Raw genomic sequence first — 22,537 nt, forward strand, 5'->3', positions numbered from 1 at the left:
ACTAGATATCGTCCGCCACATCTTATTTTTGGGCGCCATCGCAGAGAACTGCAGTAGTTTTGGAGTAACAAATGTTAAAAATCGAATATACCGTCACCAAGATTCGAGCCACGAAGCTCTCCAACGGACAGATGCACATGGTAGCCATATATAACATACCAGAATGCTCAGGAAATGCGATAATTCTTTACAATAAATAAAAATTAAATCTCATCTATATGTTTGTTATTCATTCACTCAGACAGTTCGTGAATCGGTTTAAATTTTTCATGAAGATATGTAATGAATGGATTAGAACATAAGTCATAACACGCTTGAAAGTTCAGCCGCATTACCTAAGGAAGTCCGGAAAACAATAATAATGTAACAAGCAACGATAAATTAATCAATCAAGTTAATACACATAAATTAAATAACTTGATTCAAGCAACGATTATTAAAATGTAATAACATCTTATGTTGTATATGTTTGCGCAGAAATATGCGGGGGAGGGTTCGTGTCCTTGTTATATGGTAATTTAATGAAAGATTCAAGTACAGAGATTCGAAGCGTACATTGGGGATAAAATTATATGTGCGTCTTTCCTTGGAGCATCGTTCCACAAATCTTGCCGAGAGTTTTTACCAGTTGACCCATGGTACATCGCTGGTGGTCCCCATACTTTTTACCTATACGTGCACCTGTTGTATGTGTTTCTAGTTAATTTCATCTATTGCGTCGTGACGCACACGTGAAATATGACGCAATGTCATTCATGTTTTCATGATTGCAACAGCTGTTACTTTCCCCTCCTGAACAGAATTTAAATAAAATCTGGCATAAGTAAGAATCAAAAGACAATGTTCAAAGACTAAGTTTGGAAGGTTCTTTTTAATTAACATGTTATTTCGTATGTTGAATCTTTTCTGCTAATCTACTCTTTCCTCTGCTCCTCAGAATAAATAAATGGAGTGAGTTTTTAACAAGAAACTGGAATCTAAGTTTAGGAGGAAGTCCTAGCAACCACAGCCTGTCATAAATAAATTCCTTTGGTTCCGTCTGCCTTTCGCGCTGTTGAGTGTAACTTAGTGGTCATGAAATAGCGAAGCCAGATTTTTAGTTTAGTAAAAACTTTCAATTACGGTTGTCTGTCCATCCCATTAAGAAGCAAATAATTCTGTTTATTGTTTTAGTTCTGTAATTTTAAACAGGCATTAGATTTTTTTCCGAAGCAAACAACGTGAAAAATCAGCTATGCCCTCACCGGGATGAAAACTTCGAATCTTCGGATTGCCAGTGTGCTGCTAGTTAGATCAGGATATTACGCAGTAGGGAAGACAAAAATCCCTTTATTTTCCCCTACATTAAAAAAAAAAAAAAAAAAAAAAAAAAAAAAAAAAAAAAAAAAAACCACCCGATTGAGGAGGGGAGAACGAGATACCAACGCCCAAATGTAGATTATGAAGAACTACTGCAATCACAATTTTAGACGAACATCAACGAAGAGCTATTATATTTTTTCAAGCCAGAAACATAAAATTCAGCTATACCCTCGTTCGCGTTCGAACTCTGAATCGTCCGATGGTAGTCGGACGTACTATCAGTTACACCCTGAAAACAAGCAAGGAAAAGCGTGAAAATGTTTTCTGAACTTGAAAATAAAATTTATGGAAATCTTTTAGTTGTTATGAATTGTTGTAATTACTTCAACGTTCTGGTATTAAAAACATAAAGATGGGTTGGTAATGCCTTCTCCAGCAGAAGTTTTACCAAACTAAGTTTAACCTTACAGGTTATCGAATGCGGCATCTGGAAGGATACAGAAATATTCTACGAATTTTTGTTTGCAACTACTAAAGCTATTAGAGAGCGTGAATGTCGTCAGTGGACGTTCCTTATTTTTTGTTCAAAAATAAGGAACAGATGTTCCTTAATTTTTATCAGAATTATGAGATTAGCATGGCGGTGTCGAAGAATGTGATATAACTTCTTCTATATCCATACCGATACCTGGTATAAAATGCATGTCAGTACTATAGGAAGCAAAAAAGCAGCCTGTTCTGAAAATCTCTGCAGGCCAACGAAAGGAAATTACTAGAATAATAAATGCTATTTAAGCAAAGTATGAAAAAAGGTCATGCTAAGACTATTTTTTAAAAGACAGACGTGCATTCATCAAAATTATAAATGTTATTTTGAAAAGGAAAATGAAAGAGTGCTATTAAAAAACTTTTATTCAATATATGTAAAAAAATAGAAGTTGTACAAAGCACAATGTACGTCTTTATTATCAAAGAAACAATATATGAAATTATGGAATGAATATAGTAAAAGCACGGATTATGCATGAATGCATTAAATGTATGGACATTCGAAACGAATCGGAGATTTGATGTTTTGCCTGCTCGTGATTTGAGTCTCACAGAATGCCTAGGAAGTGTATGAAATGTATATTGTTTCATGCATAGGCCGGCCAGTTTTCGGCTTAGGTGCTCTTTAGAATGCCGGCCTTTTTTTTTATACATCGTCGATAACATATAGTATATATATATATATATGTTACGGTGAAACACCGAAAACCGAAATCCAGAGAATGTCGAATTTCACCGGTGAATGTCAACAATCACCTAGTCGCTTGGTGTATGTCCGAAATATTTTCCAAATACTCTTATTGCTGACTTACACAGGTAAATGTCGACATTCACCATGTACTAATGGTGAATGTTCAACATATAAGAATATTAGATTTTCTTCTCCGTAATTCAGTCGCGAAAAAACGCACTTAAGAGTCAAAATAAGAACGCAAGAATATAAAAACTTAAAACCCACGGTACATTCAAAATGAGAAAGGAAAATAATAGAAGTTAAAAACTTACTTAATTATACAGTACGTTCTAAATGAGAAAATAAAATAATAGTAATAAAAAACTTACTAAATTATGTGATTCAAATCTTATTTATTGCAACAATTTAAACTATTATGATACTTTATGACCTCCCTTTTGGACCTACACCAGAACATATCTGTGACTGTCGACATACACTGGTGAGGGTCCGAATGTACAAGAACGTAATGCAATATTCGATCTTTCACCGACGTATTTGGTGAATGTTGACATTCTCCGGTGAAAGTCGACATTCTCTAATTTCGGTCTTATATATATATATATAAACTTTAAATAAAATAATAAAAAATGTAGAAGTCAATTTTCAAATTTAGAGCTCAAATTTATGATAATAATTTTATAACAAAGTTTAAACGTATACCTATCTATAAAAAATGCTGAATACATTTAGAAAATCAGGAATTTTAATCGAATAGCTATTTTTTGCTTAATATCCTCTAGATCTTTCTTTTTAATTTTTGCACTTACTGTATAGCGATGCATATTCGCACTGTTTGTATAACGACATGATTTATTTCAAAAATAATGCCTGTCAACTTCCGAGCAGTAAAGTCGTTAAACACATGTATTTCGATCTAGGTTCGACTCCAAGTGAACGAACTGACCACATGGGAATTTTTGAGTTTTCCTCATGAGGATATAGGCCAATTTTGGTTAGAAAGTGCTTCGCGAGGTCATCTTTTCCTTTAGGCAGATAGCCTTCGAGTGCTTTGCCACAATTAAATAAAATAATAATAAAAAAGTTACTTTAAAAATAAATTTATTCATTCAATTCATAACTCAGAGAGCAGTAGATTTCAAATATTTAAATTAAATTCCCGATCATAATGCACTGCATGAGCAACTACTCTTCTTTTTTTATATCCCCTTTACCTGAATAGAATCTGGGTATAGTCCACGAATTCTGCAAAATTCCTCATGGCCAAGAGAAAAACAATCACACTGGCCAATTGCTTATACATTTGTTCAATTGTGTCTAGCTCCATTCCAGTTTTGATAAAGAATATTTTGAGAGACGGAATATTAAGGTGTCGCAACCTTTTTTCCAAACCACCAACCTCTCAAGGGGGTTTGAGGTTCGATGGATGTTGTGAAATAAAGGTATAAAACATTGAAAAAAATGTCTTTCAGGATTTGAACCTGCACCCAAAGATAGTATCCATCACTGCCATATCGAACACGTCAGCCCGATTAATTCATTAATAAAAAAAAGAATTAAAAATACTTACATTCTTGCATAAGCGAATATCTCGGTTCGCTCATATCGACAGGAATGTAACTTTTCAGCCATCTGATGGTGGGTGGTGGTATTCCTTCTGCCCTGCAAGGGAGGACAGCGTTGCGCCCTTTTTCCACGCCCTGGATCTGCGGCTGAAGAGAGAAGCGTGGGAAACCGAATGGTACCTCAGACTCTAAAAAAAAAAAAAAAAAAAAAAAAAAAAAAAAAGAAAGACGCTTTTGAATGACACTCAACACACATACAAAAACAAAAACAACAACAATAAAAAAAATTAAAAAAAACCCCGAAAACATCATAGAATCTGTGTCTAAAACAAAAATTGTATTACAAAATTGATGCTAAAAGTTACATCACAAAGGAAGTTAACGGATCTTCCAACGAAAATCGCCACGCAACTTTCGAGTATTAACAAACAAGAGGGAAATAGGCCGCATGTATACCAGCGCGGAACTAGATAACATGCTTCTAGCATATACTTGTTCTTTACACTTTATTTTTTTAGTCTAAAAATCGGCAGGGTAAAATTATGCGAATAATTTAATTTTCGAAGGACGCGGTTACAGCAGAAACTTAAAACTAAAAGTAGTCATAATAAATAAACTACAAAGAAAAACCACAATATTATTTGATTTAAAGAAACTTACTTTCAAATAAGAACACATATTAAAATTAACGTTAGAATAGCTAATAAGATGGCTTCATTTCTATTTTATGTCTTTCTTATCAAACTTTATGACAGTAACTTGACTTACCCATTTTTATTGTTGTCTTTGCTACATTTCAGGCCTCAAAACCATCCCTAACTAATTAAAATAAATGAATGTCCAGCCGACTCAGCAAAATCATAGAACGAATGGAAGTTGGTGTTCTCTTCGCTGTCATGGATGGGTCTTTTATTAGATTGGTGTGAAGTTCAATATTTAGGAGGAAAATGTTCGGCATGATCTTCGTAGGTAATTTCTGAGGGTTTGCCTTTGCTAATAACTCGAAAACAATAACTACATGGACAAATCCATTTTAAAATTTAGGGGAGCTTGTTTTATGAACGCACAGAGGAAGGAGAAAATTACGCGAATATTTAAAAAATTTTCAGTACTTGCGGCTCTAAAACTAGAGATAAAATTCTGCGAAGAAATATGTTAAGAAATATATTTACTAATCCTTTCTCCTGACAGTTGAAAAGGGGGCAAAAATTTATGTCATGTGTTGCTAGTTTGACATCCCCATTTTTGACATTCACCAAATAAAATTTAGCAAAGAAAGTTTTTATTTTCTTTAGATGCTTACTAATTATACTAATTATGCTGGTTTTTAAGAACAACAATGGTTTTTACCTCTGTTACTAAGTAATGAAGAATTTGTATGTATGTTTGCCTGTTGTCAACAATTTGGAAAATGGCAGTTTAAAAAATGTTAAAAAACAAAACTCTTCAAACAGGCAATACCCCAATTCAAAAAAATCAATGGGGGAAAAAAAAAAACGAACATAATAGAAGAATTCAATTAACTTCAATGCCACTTCGTCAGGAGGAGGAACGCTGAAATCATTTGAAATCTCTCTTTCACAAAAATCCTGCCTTTTCTGTATCCAGAATTAGCCACTAAACCATTTCAATGCATTTTAATTATAATGGTTCACCCGAAATTTCTGGCTCCTTCCCAAAGCAAAGAGAAAATAAAATAAATTCTAATTAGAATCTTGTACATTAAATAAAGAGAATTTACCCGGCCTTTATTTTAAGCAATCGTTGGCCGGTTGCTTAAAACTCGTACTTCCAAGAACAGGAGTGTTTTGACTCTTTATGTCCCAAATTACTTCATTTTTGGAAAAGAGTTTATAACTTTTTTATTATAATTCTTTATGCATGAGAAACATCTCACAATAAAATTACAAGCTTTTCACTGCCTTTTATTAAAATTTAAAATTGGGATTAAAAGTTCCGTCGGGACATAATTGAGCGATTTTTATTAATGGGACTTTAAAATCCCGTAGCGAAATAATGGGCTAAATGACTAAAATATCCACTTTTTGGCAATGTCGAATTAAATAAAAATAATTAATTTTATACAAATTAGGAAATCTAACTAGTAATGGGGTCTACCGGTTTCCGTGCTTATATTTGGGAAAGTTTTAGAAAAGAAAATTGCTAAGAAAAAATAAAATTATAAGAAGTTTAACTCCAATAAGATAAAAAACTGACCGGGATATTTAATTTCAAAATTTGCGATATTTGATGTCATTTTCAACTTTGAGGAATTGGTTAATTAAGTTAGAATCATTCTCTTAAATAAATTTAAATAAAATGTAGCAAAAAGTACGTATTATTCAATAGGCTGTACAAAAAAGTCATGTGGTCCCCAAATCAGATTTTTTTATGTATTCTGCAAACTTAAGGAATGAAATTGTAATTAAAAAACTCAAGGATTTAAAAGCAGTGAGTTGGAGTCTGTAAAGGGTAAGATATTTGTCTTTCATATTTAATGAATGAACTCAGAGATTTAAAAAAAAACGTATTGCCATTGCCTGAAATAACATAATTTCACCCTCCACGCGCCAGTATATTGCCATTTGACAAGACGTAAGATATAAAATTTATTTTCGAATTTAACATATCTCTTACTAATTGAAAAATTAAGCAATTTAAAAGCAACAAACACAGTTTCTCATCTTTATTATTACTATTAAGTAGCAGCTTTCGCGGGCAGCAGATTAAAATAATTATTTTAGAAAATATATAACGACTCTAACGAGTCCACTTAATATAATTTCACAGGTCGATCTAGAAATTAATAATAGTGGTCGAAGAAATGCGTTTATTGTTTTTAAATCGCTTAGTTTGTTAATCCATAACAGACAGAGATTAAATTGGAAAGCAATATTAAATATCTTACGGTTTGTTGATGACAACACATTAGCGGATGAAAGATAAAAATATTTCATTCAGGGCAGTTACAAAACTGCTGATTAAAGTTGAAAGACAAATATTTTACACTTTGCCGATTGGCAAATTATTTGTTTTGAATCGCTGAAACTGTCGATTAAATTTTAAATACAAATGCGAACGCTCTGCCATTGCTGAGTTTATTTATCAAAATTTCATTACGTACGCATGAAACATAAAATAAATAAAAACCAATTTAAAAATTTGGGATTCAATGTGTACGTAGAAGGGGAGAAGATTACACGTGTTAAAACTTTGGTGGCTCTAGGCGTGACGCACTATCACGTTGAATGAAAATGCGTTAGAAGAAGTATTTAAGGAAGGTTTAACTAACTTCGATAGAGAGTGCTAGGAGTTCTTAGTGGCGTGTGTTTGTCTTCTGGCTAAGTCACTCTAGACGGTGTTACGCTCGGCCGTATTATACGTGCCCATTGATATTCGTCAGCTAATTTAATTTAAAGGTCAACTACGTTAACTATTTGTGTTTACCTTCGGCTTACTCTCGTTTAATTAATTTTAGTTTAGCTTCTTATTTCTTATTCTGAGTCAAAGCCCGAGTAGAGGCTTCCTGTCAGCCCGAGAAGGGGCAGACTGTTATCCTTATTTGAGTGAGTAAAAGGGTAATTTAACCTTTCTCTTCTTCATCTTAGTTGTTTGAACTCAGCGATAAGTCGCTACATAATTCATTAGATTCTTCACATTTCCTCTTAGACAAAGCCTTAACAAACCAATTGCTGGCTGAGCAAGCGTCTAGTCATTCAAATAATTGATCCAATAGAAATAAAGGTGTTATGATTCTGAAACTTTAAACAGAACAAAATTTCAAACCAATTCACAGAATATGTTTTAGTAAAAGCTAGAAATTAAAAATAAAAAGGAATCAAAAATATTCAAGAATCAAATTTTTAAATTTAGCTTTAAATTAAAAAAAAATATTTTGGGGGTAATCTTATTGCAACACAGAATCTAAGCAAAATTAATTTACTGTATCTAGAATGATTTACTGAAACACGTACTGCAGAGTATCAGATGCAAAACAACATTTTAAATCGTATCTTGCAAACGTAAAAGTAGTTCTACGAATTTCCTTTTCTGAAGCTTTTAATTACATGATTCAATATTCTAACAATTCTGACAAACTGCTGAACTTCAGCCGAATTTTGTGACATAACAGCAGAAAATTTAATTTAATATAGTAGAATATCGTATCCATTTTAAGGCCTTTATTCAGTAGATATTAAGATACAGTAACATTACGATTCGCCTATTCTGACATTTGACTTTTACTTATCTGCAACAGTTACACTTTGTTGAGATCAAACATTGCTTCATATGTAAAAGACCCAGGCTTCATATGTAAAAGACTCATATGTAAAAATCGATAAAGTTTCAGAAAACAGGATTATTCTGTGTGTTATTAAATGACGCTAGTACTTGCAGCTTAACGAAATTAAAGTAGGCATGAACAGCACGACAGCGCATAAACCAGAATAGAATAAATGCATTCTTTAAAATTCCCTTTGTTTACCATAGCGACACTCTGGCGCTAGGTTTACTTAACAGTATTATATTTCGTTCATATTATAACTCAGAATGCACAAAATTTATATCATTTAAAGAATTATCTAATCGTTGCCTCATGTTTTATTCAAATACTATAATAACGTTAGAACGATGTATAAAAGAAATTAAGCAAACAAAACAAAAAAGAAACAGTTTTTCACAGACGATTGAGTATTTCTCATTCCATTAATTCAGTTCTCACTTCGCAAGTAGGCAACAATACATAATCAAAATATCTATATTAAAAATTACGAAGTAAATCTTAAACACTTATTTCCTCGAAAAATTTCCAGAAAAGATTAAGCATGATTTAATTGGCAATAATAAATGAAGGCGTTATCTTTGTTGTTGCGAAGCTGAGTTTCTCTAGATTGGCAACAAATCCACTAGTCTGCTGTTTCAAATGTAAACAATCAATTGCCGCCATAAAAAAAGGCTTAGCGGCACTTTATTGCTTAGCTTAGAGGCACTATAACAATTTTAAAATTGTTGATAATTCTAAAAATATTGCATACAGATTTACTAAAGGCATAAAAACCTTAACCGGAAAATAAGAACAACATAATTCAATCATATTTAAAGCTAAAAATGTACAATTTACAAACATATAAGAGTAAAGAAACTGAGATCACTCAGCCGGGTAACAGAGTGGATATATATATAAATATATTTATATACGTTTGGTGCGGCCGATTGCAACCAAAATACGAGGTGCACATCTCATCTACATGTTATAGCAGTAAAATATACAAAATTTCAACGTTCTGAGGCTACTTGTTTTTGAGTTATGCGAGATACGTACGTACATACGTTCGTACAGACGCCACGAAAAATTCTCTTCTGAATTCATTTTAAAGGAGTTTTATAATTTTTTTGGAGGAAAAGAGTGTTTTATTCTGTCCTTACATACAGATATCACGGAAATACATCGTTAAATTGCATTTGAAAGAGGTCAAAATGGGATATTTTCGTTGAAATATGCTGCCTGAAACTTTTCGCGATTACAATACTTCCTTTTTACTTCGTACAAGGAAGTAAAAACGGAATGAAGAAGCTATTGGTAACCCAAATTCAGAAATATGCATTTAGACGGAGTCAGAAGCGCACATGCCAAAAACGGACTCTTAACTTACTTATCTTTCTAAACTAGAGACATATGAACGTAACTACTGATATTCATGACACTCAGCCAAAATACACGTATTTTAAATACAGGAGAGTGTCAATGTATGAAAAGAGCAATTGTATTAGATTTCCTAGACTTTTCCTTTCCTTCTAACCGTTATTGAGTTTTTAAAAATAAAACTAACAGATCTATTTTCTTCGTGAAAAATTATATCAGTGTTGGCATCTTGAAAATTGGTATGCAATTAATGGTTATTATCTTGAAAATCAATTGTTGTTATTTTGAAAATTGGTATGTAATTAATGGGTATAAGAAAACTATATTATTTTCTTATACCCATTAATTTCATACCTATAATCAGAAAAAAATTACGCGGTGTAAGATTATATTTAACCCAATTAAAAATTAGGTGTCAAAATCTCGTGATGCACAAGAGAGATCAAAAGATCTTAAAAAAAAACTCTTGCTTCTGAAAATAAAATTCTATAAATGCCTAAACAATGTACCTTGATTATATGTGTATGCTTCTTACATTCATCAGATATTCTGGTAGTGAATATCCAAAAATATGATAGAAGGTGAAATGAATTGCAGTCAACTTACAATTAACCGTTAAAAAATTAAACAAATTGCAGATTAACTAGGCCCCCTATGAAAGAAAGTTACCTGTGCTTATTGTGTAACAAGAGAAAAATTATTATCAGAAACGATTAGCATAAAAATATAAAACTGTATGTACAAAACTGTATATTTAAATACAGTTTTGTACAAAAAAGTAAAGTCTCCTAAGCTTGTTTTCGATTTTCGGAAAGTGAATGGACGTGTGGACCTCGTCTAATATATTCCTAGACATGCAGATTAGTAACAACAACAAAAAAATAAGAGAAAAGTGCGTGGAATAATAGTAGATACAGCATGATATTCTAATGATATTTGGGCGTTATGTTTGCCGATAATAGTATCCAATTTAATAGTACGTATTCCGGAATATATAAATATCATTTAAGAAACAATAAAACAATATAATAGGCTTTTTTATGAGAGTTTGAGCTCACGACATTGCTCGAATACTCATGTAAATAGTGTTTAATTAGTGTTCATTAAATGTAATTAATAACTTAAAGTTGTTCACTTATAATTATGCTTATTCTTTCATTATTTACTGTGTGTGTTCTCCTCTTTTTGAAAACTGATTTAATTCATGCATGAATATATTCAATGTGCATGAATATATTCAATGCATGAATTCATGCATGAATATATTCAATGCATGAATATATTCAATGAAATGAATATATTCAAGTTAAACTTTTTGAAAATACAGGAAAGCTTTTAGCAGTACTTTTCAATTAAACAACAATGGTTATTCCTTTTATCTTCGGTTTTACAACTGTCCTTGGATTAACTGTGATTTTTAGTTTACCGTGTACATCATTCCCAATGAATCGGAAGCTGAGTGCATTTGTATTATACTTTTAACATGAATTTTCTAACTTAAGCAGAGGTTAAATTTAAAATACTGCCAATCCCTTAAAGTACCTAATACTGATATGCCACTGTAATAAGGGGGCCACTGGTGGAGTGGATAAGACACAGAGCACTGGTAGCCCGACCTAGGTTCAAATCCTGGCGAACGGACTGGCTATTTGGGTGTTTAGCGTTTTCCCACTAGTACGTTAATACGAGCCGATTTCCTGTAGAAAAAACCCCCAAGAAGGCACTGCTTCTAATAAGTAGATAGCTCTGCCTAGTAACATAACTTAGCTAATCAACACGATATGATATCTAGTATCAAAATAATGAAGAACGCAGGCAGGAATTGATAAAATAATGCATAGTAATGGAGATTTTTTTTAATAAAAGCAGGCACAAGCATTAATAAAAGAAAACTGAATTAGATATTATAAAAAAATATTAAAATATCTTTGAATAGATGGATATTTATTTATGGAACATTTAAAACGACAATATGGCTTATCACATTTATAACCCATTTCTCAAAACGCACCAAAAAGAAAACAAATTCTAAATCAAATCATCTAGTATCATTTTCAAAACAAATCATCTATATCATCACAAATCATCAATTATCGAATTGAATTGAACATATCATCAATTATTAAATAACGAAATCATCTACTTTCAAATTCCACAACAAATCATCTATATCATCACATATATATTTCAATTTATAAAAGAAAATTGAATTAGATATTATAAAAAATGACATTAAAATATCTTTGACTAGTTGGATATTTATTTATGGAACATTTAAAACGAAAATATGGCTTATCACATTTATAACCAATTTCTCGCACCTAAAAAAAAAAAAAAAAAAAAAAAAACAAATTCCAAAACAAATCAACTATTAAATTTAAGAATCTTCACGTGCATTTATTTTTGCTTCCATAAAATTTCTAAGGTTGCCTTAAGAAAAGCTGAAAAAGGAGTCGAAAAGATTTTCATCTAAAAAATCCGCCGAAAATGACTTTCCAATACATTTCCAACTGTCCAATATGCTCACATTTCCAGAACTACTTTGGATTCAACATGAATGAATAGACATTGCTTTCATGACAAAGCAAAAGCAGTTTTGAAAGGAATCTTTTATTTATTGGTTTCTAAACACATAAGCTAAATGTGTAGTCCTTCCTAGAGAAAAGAAACGACAGAAAAGGAAACTACTTTCTCGTTTTCAACCGTATAATAAATAGAGTCTTCAACCCGCTGTTCAAACTAAGTAATAATTTTATTTTCTTGGGCTCCAGCCAACGTGTCACTCATGGGTTGAAATTATTCGTGTTTCAAATAAAGATGTGAACATATCCTGAATTGTTCTGAAAGATGCGAACATTTTATTCGACTCTGCCTTTATTTTTAATTATAAACAATACTAGTGTTAATTTCTGCATCTGTATAGCCAGAAAACTGGATTGATACATGGGTTTGCAACTGACTAGTCGACATGTCGGCTTTATCATCTTTCTGGTAAATAATGCATGGACGATGGTAGCAGGAATTTATTGCAAACCATTTTTATTACGGTAGAATTAAAACAGAATTGTTGCATTTCGCATAGTTTCCCATACTGCCCTTTTCTAGTTAGCCGTTATACTGATAATTGTAAGGCAGATATTTAGCAGTTTACGTATTAATACGATAAAAAATATTGAAAATAATTCCTGCAAATTTATCAATATGCATAAAATCACTTGAAAAGAGTTTTCAGAAGTTATTTTAACTTTCATCGACAACCAGCAATATTGAATGTTTCAGTTCGTTTTATCTTCTGGAATTAAAAAGTCGATTTTAAAGAATAAAGAATTTTGCTTTGACGGTTTTCTGAAATGCAGAAAATAAATGAACAAAGAACATTCATTGAATTTTGTTTTCGCAATGAAATTTCTGTTACGCCGTCCAACCAGAACAGTGGTTAGCGAGGCTGCCTGCCATACGTTAGATAAAAACGTTTTTTCTGTACAACGTTGCCATTGCTCGCTTTGAAATCCTTGAGTTTGTTAATCAAAAATTCGTTCAAGTTTTACAAAATAGGAAATCGATTATAAAAAAATTCCAAATTTCAAATTTGGGCTTCCCACATGCCCATATTCGCAGTAGGATTATGTCATTCAAAATTTGATGGCTCTATGTACCGTTGTTTCATCACAATGCGAGAAATATACATGCATTTATGCACATTTTTCTTTATTTAATTTCTTCAAATATAATGCAGGACTCTAACATTTTATGGCAACCGTTTGAAAAATGAAACGGACATTTATAGTGAACCAACGCAAAAGTTTTGCAGGGACAATAGTTTTGCAGGGACAAAGCCGCCCCTTCGGAGTAATAATTTTTGAAAAATAACGAAATGTAACCTTTACAGCCATCTCCTGGTTTTTAACCTTACGCTTCGGGAAATTTTATACCAGTTATGAAAAAATAAAATTATAAAAGAAGTTTGACTGCCGTACGACAAAAATTAATCGGGATATTTAATTAAAAGATGTGCAATTTTTGTAGTTATTTTCAATTTCCCTTAAGGGATCGGTTTTTCAAGATAGAATAATATTTTCAAGATATAATGATTTCAAGATAGAATAATAAAGTGCAGCAAAAATGTGTATAATTTAATAACCCATACAAGGAAGTCATGTGGCGTCCACGTAAGATTTTTTATTTATGTGTGAATAGTCATTAGGCTGTTATGCACGATTCATCGCAGTTTGTTAAAACATGAAAAAAATTTTACAAATTTTAACGTAACTTTAAATTTATTTTATCCATCAGCGATGATTATTATGATACCTTATGGTACAAAATATTAATACAAATAGGGCATTTAATTTTCAATATTTTATGTACTTAAAAGTAGTACAAAGTCATGGAAGAAAATTTTACTCTTGCGTGCAAACCAATATATGCATATTGTGCTTGCAGAAGTATAGTTACAATTCATCTGCTCCAAAAACTATATTCTGTAAGAATCATTTTGAAGATATAAGCACAAAATAGAACGTTAGTGTAATTTGATAACATATCCCAGGATGCACATCATAGCTAATATCGTGTCAAAATACAAAGCTACAAGGAAAATGTAGCTTTGTAAGATAATAACTTTTTCTAATTTTAATAACGTTTCATAACAAAGTATATTCTGTTTTATAGTCTTACATTTTGCCGATGAACCTTAGAAAACTAATGTAGTAGATCAATGGTCTCAAATTCAAACAGCAGCGGCTGACCGGTTAAATTGCTGACCATTCGTCCTGTGTTCGATTCCAGGTAAACAGATTGGCCGCATGGGCATGTTTGTGATTTTCCTCATATGTAACGTGTATACGAGCCAGTTTCCCATAGAAAGTCCTCCACGAAGGCATCTCTTCCCTTAGGCAACCCTGGTGTGCTTTGTATTAATGAACTAAACCAATTCAAATTGCATACGGGCCGAATATATTGATCTGAAAAATAGCTGACGTACCAGAATTTTTTTAAACAAAAAGAAACATTTTATTAACAAAATGAAAAATATTTTTAATAAATTCTAAATTTCGTTCCATAAATATTCATTTAAAACATACTACGTAAACAATAATAATAATATCACAAAGGAAAAAAAAATTATATTTATTTGCAATCAATCTGAAATATAAAGTTTAATAATACCTGTCAGAAATTGTTCTTCGTCATACTTCGTATTTGAAATAAATATATTCTTATACTTACATTTCTTTAAAATATTTCTGCCGTTTTTAAATAATCATTAAATAACTTACTTTAATTTAAATTAAAATAAATAAATTCTGAAAACTTTCTACGTTTTCAGAGAAAAGTTACCAACTGAAACAAAATTTGAGAATAAATATTGGCAACATAGTCTCTTCCCTCTCAATCATTGAATTTTTATTCGACGCCCGAATAATAATACATATTTTTGAATGTAAATAATTATACAATTTTTTATTTCTTACTACAGCTTGAAGCTTTGTGTCGCTTCGATTCTCATAAAATTTGTAGCCTCGGAAGGAAATTACTCGAAATTACTTTCTTCATTGACTGAAGATGCTCATCACTATATAAAGTTCATTCGTTATTAATTTTCAACTAGGAAAAAAAGCTGTTCACATAAATGTGTTCTCAAACAAAGCGGTTATTCTAAGTGCAAAAACCCGTAACTGAGCTTATTTATGTTCTGACAAAGACGAATAAACGTAAATAAAATGTTTATTATCAAATCTTTGAATAAGATTTATATTACATTGTAAAATAATTTAGCTCTATTTATGGGTGTTTTGGTGCGTTTTTCACATTCGTTTTCAATGGAAAAGAAAATATTATAAACTTAGACTTATAAACTAAAATAACTAAAATTTTGAAATCTTTGCAAGCCAATATTTGCAACAAACGCATATCTGTCTTGCTAAATTTATTTGAGAAAATGTTAAATGTTAAATTTATTTATTAAAATGTTAAATTTATTTGAGAAATGTTTTTAACTTATGAGCAAAATATATTATTAAAGTTCTATACGATATTACATAAAGTTATATACGATATAAAACTTTACCTCAGTCAAAATTGATTAGCCGAGATAAATTACGTACAACTTCACCTCTCGCTGTACTATCGTGTTTACAGATTTACTATTTACATTTCTACACTTTTATTTTAGTTGGATATGAAAAATTGGTTTTAAAATTTTATCACGCTGTTTCCTTTTCTTTTAAAAATCTAAAAGAAGCACTAATCTTAAGCCTACGTTTTACGTTTTTAAATGATTAAAAAGATTATACCGCATTAACACTCTTAGAACCTTTTAGAGATCACTGGATTATAAATGAATTTAAATTCATAAAACATCAGTAGTTTTTTGAAAGTTTGAATGATTTTTACGAATTTGAAAAACACATTGCAGATATTAACATTTTATCACTTAAAATCGCCCTTTTGAATTAATAAAAACTGGCTAATTCTTAACGTCAATAATATTAAAATGATTAAATTCTTTTGCTTCAAGAAACAAGAAGCATTCCTGACTATAAATCTCAGTAATTATAAATTAGTACAACCACTGTTTATAAGAGCAATTATTTACATTGATCAAATGTGATTCAAATTTAACTTACTTATTTTGGAGACATATTACTTATCTTCAAAATTATAAGTTATTGAAATAAATAAATAATTTCATTAATAAGGCATAAAATTCAAACTCAAAGAAACAGACATATCAGAATATACTTTATACGCCTCTTTCTTATTTTTAATTAATTAAAATTATACTGTTGCACAATATAAACACATTAATTATGACTTATAGGAACAGTGAAGAGTGCAGTTACATATTAAATGTTACAAATATTCACGATTACGACTTAAGAATTCTCATTCAATATGCAGATCTGATTTGATTTATTATTACAGGCTTTCATGATTTGGCATTAATACAATATTTATAAGCGTTCAAGCTAATAGCATAATCTATTCATTCCGTACTCTGATGCTCTCCAGCGATCCTAAATGGCAACTTCAGAAGCATTATGATAACGTTTTGAATTCTATTTCTCTGTAAATCAAGGAAAACGGAGCATACATAGACTTAGATCTTGCAGTTATGGCTAAGTCGAGAGACTGATACCTTGTATGATTTATAAATGGATGGATGACAGTACTACATTGCATTAGAAAAATCTTATAACGAATGTTCAGTTTTCCATATTAAAATGCTGCATTAAAAAGAAATGATTGTCTTACATGATCGTCACATATAAGATAAACAAGTTTTAATAGTTACATTTAATATAAAAGAAAAGATGAACAGAAAATTGTGGAAGATTTAGAAACGCATTCAGCTGTCCAATGTTTGTTAATGCTTAACAACGTTTTTCTTTAAACATTGTGTACAGTGAAATTTTTGCTTAATTTCGTGAGCTGATTTATTTTTCTAACTTTACTGCTCATTATTGCGCAAAGTTTTAATAATAAATTAATTGATCCACCTTCGTTTAATCTTTATTTGATTTAATTTATTTTTTACTTAATCTCGTTTAATCTTATCGCTAAGTCTCAAAATGTGTATTCAAATACTGAAAATTTGGGACTTACCACAAAGTAAAGAGGAAGCCGTCTTTATTTTTTAAAAAGGAGGGATATTGCCAACAAATTCAACATGTAATAAAAATCATGAAACGAAACTTAATTTTTCTATCGAAGTTAGACAGCAGTGTATCTCACTGCCGCAGTAAGACAAACATTCGTAAAGACACGTAGTTAGAAATGTCCAGAATAAGTTTTCTAATATGTTTAAGATTGATTTATGCTTAGAGTGAAGAAATGGAATCAATCACATGGCGTGAAAAAACAATCATTCGATGACAGAAGATTGGAACAATTATTTGCGAGAAATTTGTGTAGAAATATTAGTAAAAGGTAAGGAAAAAAACGGTGGTCCAGAAATGATCGTTGAAATCGACAAAAGCTTGTTTACCAATGCTAGTCGTATTCTTCCGGAACAGTGGCTATTTCGTGGTATTTGCGCTAAAACGATGAATGTTTCCTAGTTAAAGTTCCAAACCATTCTCTACCAGTACTCTTAGACGCGATAAAAAAACCATTCCGAAGAGGATTTTATTGTTTATTACGACTCCTGGAAGGGTTACTGCACAAGTAAAATCGAAAATGCGGATATACAATTTCGAAATCAACCACAGATATAATTTTGTCGATCCCGACAATGGTGCAAATACGCAAAAAGTCGAACAACTTTGTGGCAGGGCCAGATGGAGAAATAAAACAAGTCTAGGACTGACCGTCAGCATATGTAGTCGTACCTTACCGAATTTATGTGGAGAAGAGGAGTAAAGAATCCATTTGAGGAAATTCTCTAGGGTATTTGCATATTTTGAAATAATCGAATAAATATAAAAATTTCTCCTTTGTATATTCATGAAAATAAATACTTTTTTTTGTAGAATGATGAACTTTTTCGGCTTCGCTTTGGGTAACGGCCATTTTGTTCTGGCCACTTGTGCAAGAAGTCCTAAAATGTCGCAAAAGGTTGGCAGGATTTGCGCCAGGCTAACCGAAAAGTAGCTTTAATTTGTAAAGTTATTAGGTTTTTTTGAGCATAACATGTTTGAAAATCAACTGCGTCTTAACTATGACCTGAATCTTCCACTTGTTACTTAGTTGTAATACACATGGACGGACCGTTTGTAATTCCTTATAACAAAACTAAGCAGCAATTTTAGTCATTTATAATAACTGCTCTAGAAAGTGAAGTTTCTCTTTTTCAGTCGGCTTTGTGTTAATGATACTGTTTTCAGACAGTTATTAGTATTAATAAGTTATTAGTTTAAATAATTAGTGACTTCCAAACATTAATTTGAAGTTATAAATAAAATTTACACATCTCATAATTTCCACAAATTTTTATTAAAATAACTGCAATTATTTCCAATATTTTTATCAGTAGGAATGAATAGATAAAATGGTTATACTGTGATTTGTTCATACCTCAAAATTATGATTTCATGCCTCAAAAATGAGGCATGAACGTTCCACTTATTAAACTGATAAAATTAATCAGGTATTAAGTTAAGTAACTAAAATGAAGAAAATCTTTAACTAACACTGGAGGTTATCCAAGAAACACTTTTCTTAGTAACCTATCAATGATATGCTTCTGAAGAATAATGCAGTAAATTATAGGCAAGCTTTCAAGCTATGCGTAAATAATTAAATGCGTGCTTTAAATAATTGAAAATATCGCACTACAACATATTATTAAGGAAACACTATACTGGGTTTAAAAAAAGTGCAAAAAAGGGTATTTATACCGTTGATAAAACTGCAAAATCTAGAATAAAGAATTTGTTTTTAAAGATAATAAGAATGTACATTCTTCATAATGCAGGGAAGCCATTGATTTACAGGTCGGAAATTGTTTTTAAGCAAGTCAAGCAGAAGGTTATCTGCTTTGGGAGAGTTGTTTTTGTTGAGGATTTGAGAGAAAATGGCACTTTCTTTGGACGATACCCGTGAAAAACAACTATTGTACTTCTACAATGATTTCAGTAAATCATAAATGTTGATCAAAGAAATCAATTATGCTAACAGTCATTTCTTATCAAAAGAATGAAGCCATATCTTAAATTTTTAAACGAACTCACTGCAGAAATGTTAATCTGAGCTCATTTAGCTTATTAAAGGTTCCAGTTTTTTCAACTACTTTTATTTTTATTTTCATAATGTTAGTAATTCTTAAGAGAAGAATTTACGAATAAAGAGAAAGCTGTAAAAGGTGTTAATATAAGAACACAGACCTTCAAAATGAAACATAAACGAAAAGCGATTATGTTCTTAATTACACTTGCGGAAAAACTTTCCCAAAAAGACAAAGCCCGCACATAAAACACAAAAGAAAGGATTTTATTTGAAAGAACAGCCTTTTTCTAAAATGGAAATTGGATTAGACACGCCAGGGGGTTTCCGAGAAGTATGCTTACATAAGGAAAAAACACGTATCAAAGAAAACGAAGGGCAATGAAAAAAAGAAACATAAATAATACCTTTTTATTAAAGCCAAAAAATACGGTTAATTAAATATGTAAGAGCAATTAATTAGAAAAATATAAAGAAGTGAATTAGAACTTTATAACATTTTTTAATATCATATGAAGACATAAAAAGATTATACTTGTTTTCATCAAGCTTTAGGAATAAGAGAAAACACAGGATTCGCTCAGTTCTAAAATCCGACGTTGTAATTAGGGAACATTACAGATCACAGGTACCATAGAGTTATAAGGAAACCAAAAGAATGTGCAGAAACTATTAGATATTTTAGAAATGGGAATTGTGAGAACATTCACTACTTTCGCCGAGATTTAATCCACGAATCGCATTTGCTAAGATGCATTGACTAGTCAAGCCATGACAGCTGAATTACTGGAGGAAATTAAGATTAACTTTTAAATTATCATTGTCTTGGAACAAAAAGCAGAATTATGATCTTTAGATTTTAACTTCTGTTTATACTCTACAAAAATTTTTCGGCGAAACCATTTATTTCTTTTACATCAGGACGCATACGAGCATTAGCCGATGTATTAGTATATGCTAAATGTTTTCATTCACAATCAACTAAAACAGCAACTCAAGATATTCCGTAAAAGATTTTGATGCATTTGATGCTTACAAAGATAATTCTTCTATGCAACGTTAACAAAAAATCATATTCGCTGTAAATTAAATGTTTATATACTAAATATTTTCTTAAGCTCTTATTTCTTAAAAAAACTAGATAAACATTCTAAAATATATAGAACTTTCATATTCTTGTTTCTGGAAATCTATAAATCTCTATTGTGAAATTATCATTGTGATTTACAATCGCCTTTTCTCTGAATTCCTCTGAAATGTCTGTTTGCAAAACAATTCCGCTCTGTAGAGAAAGAAAATAGGTTTACAAACAAGAAATTCCTACTCTTCCCAAATGAAATCTATCCACATGCGAAGCCTCACAAACAAGCACGATAATTCTTCTTTCTACCGATAAGTTTCCTCGAGAATACCAATGAAGTAGTACTCGTCTTTCTCTCGGCATAATTATGGCCACTAAAACGTGAGAGAAACAGAGAGTGGGTGAGCATGAGAGTGTGGAGGAAATGAGAGATTTCAAATTTCGATTTATTAAACTCGAATCATCTTAAAATCGCCCGAAGATATGAAGTTTTGGAAACCAATCTCGCCTTGCTACCCCGGCAACGAGAATAAAATGCAACTCGAAATTCAATAAACCCTCTTCGCGAGATGTTATGTAAATGCCGGGTGTTGTATTAAGTTAGGACGGGGGAGAAGAGAGCATTATCAGCGGAGGGGATGGAAGGAGGGGGAAGTTATATGTGTCTTACTGAGAGTTATTGTACGTTCCGGTCTTCCCAGGCGGCAACAAGTAGGCAATATAATGCTCCCACTGAGCTCTGGAGGTAGAAGGGGGGAAAGGTTGAAAAACGGGATTGCAGAAATTCGCACTGAGGCTCCAAGGGAAAAATGAGATCATATTTGTTTTATCTCTGCCCTTTCTACACCCTCGCTTCTTAAGTTTAGAATTTTTTTGTGTTTCCTATAACAGTAAATGTTGCAGGTTCTTTTTATCATTGAATACACGAGTTTTGAGAAAAACAGGAGTTTGGAATTTATTCTTTTATTGAATTCTTCAGCTTCATTTTGTGGAAAGCATTTTTGCGCGGAATGTTAGGTTAAGTTATTTACAGTGGCAAAGGATGCGAATATTATAAGAGTTAGTAGGATACTTGCATGTAGGTTGTTTGAACCGAAACTAGCTTCTATTTGCAATTCAAAAAGGGAAACCATTAAACATCATGTATTTATCAACTATAATGCATACAGATAAAATACGAAACAGTCCAGTAACTGCACTAGTATGTGCTAAATATATTCATTTACAAGCAACTGAAATAGCAAGTCCGAGCTGAGAAATTTTTTTAGGCAACATTGGCAAAGTTATCTGCAAGTATTGTAAATTAAACGCCTATTCAAATTCTTATTTCTTAAAAGAGAATTTAATGAGAAAAGTTCATGCCACTCAGCGTTCGGAAAGAATTTCATTAATTATTGGTTTCAGACACTCACTAGCTCGTAGTTATTTGAGAATTAAAAAAGAAGAAATAAGAACATGCTAAAACCCTAACAGAAATAACAAAATAAACAAAAATATATACATCCAAATTTATGTGTTGCTTCGGCTATTTGATGCTGTATAGTTCGGTTGAAAATTAGTTTGCTTTTTGGGTGACAGGACAAAGCGAATGTACCCTAAATTAGTCTTTTATACCTAGAATTTGTTCTGGGTAGGCAAATGTTTTTATTTCCGTTAAATGTGATGCTTCGAATGAAATTCAATATCTTTTAATCCACGAGTATGCAATCCGCTAACCGAAGCCACCAATCAACTTTAATCCCTACTAATTAATTGGACTTAAGATTAACTCAAGACAAATTCTTCATACATTGACTATTCAGACTTCTTTTTAGTATCTCCGGTTATTAATTTCAAGTCTTTTAGCGCAAATGTAGAGTGCCCTTTTTCAGAAATATTCTACTGTTTTATCATATGTTATCATTCACCATAACTACTGTCCACTAAACAAGTGATAGAAAAGATATGGAACTGATAGCTTAAAGTTTATTGAACCAATGACACATTGCACGTTTCTATCCTTTACCATTTTATAAAGCAATTCTTTTTTTCTCAAC

General features: G+C 31.4%; 1 protein-coding gene across 9 annotated transcripts in view; it reads right to left on the minus strand.

Moving 5' to 3' along the window:
• The window catches only part of LOC118188251 (tyrosine-protein phosphatase Lar-like), a 1,537,039-nt gene that overhangs the window by 154,539 nt on the left and 1,359,963 nt on the right, over nt 1-22,537 (minus strand). For all 9 annotated transcript variants that reach the window (XM_085815767.1, XM_085815772.1, XM_085815774.1 and 6 more), the window contains one exon: nt 4,116-4,298. In XM_085815767.1, the coding sequence (XP_085671893.1) occupies nt 4,116-4,298 (183 nt within the window). The remainder of the gene's footprint in view (nt 1-4,115; nt 4,299-22,537) is intronic.

The sequence above is a fragment of the Stegodyphus dumicola genome, chromosome 4 (genome assembly GCF_044657685.1).
Source record: "Stegodyphus dumicola isolate Sdum_Otavi_A_Nest chromosome 4, ASM4465768v1".
NCBI classification, from domain to species: domain Eukaryota; kingdom Metazoa; phylum Arthropoda; class Arachnida; order Araneae; family Eresidae; genus Stegodyphus; species Stegodyphus dumicola.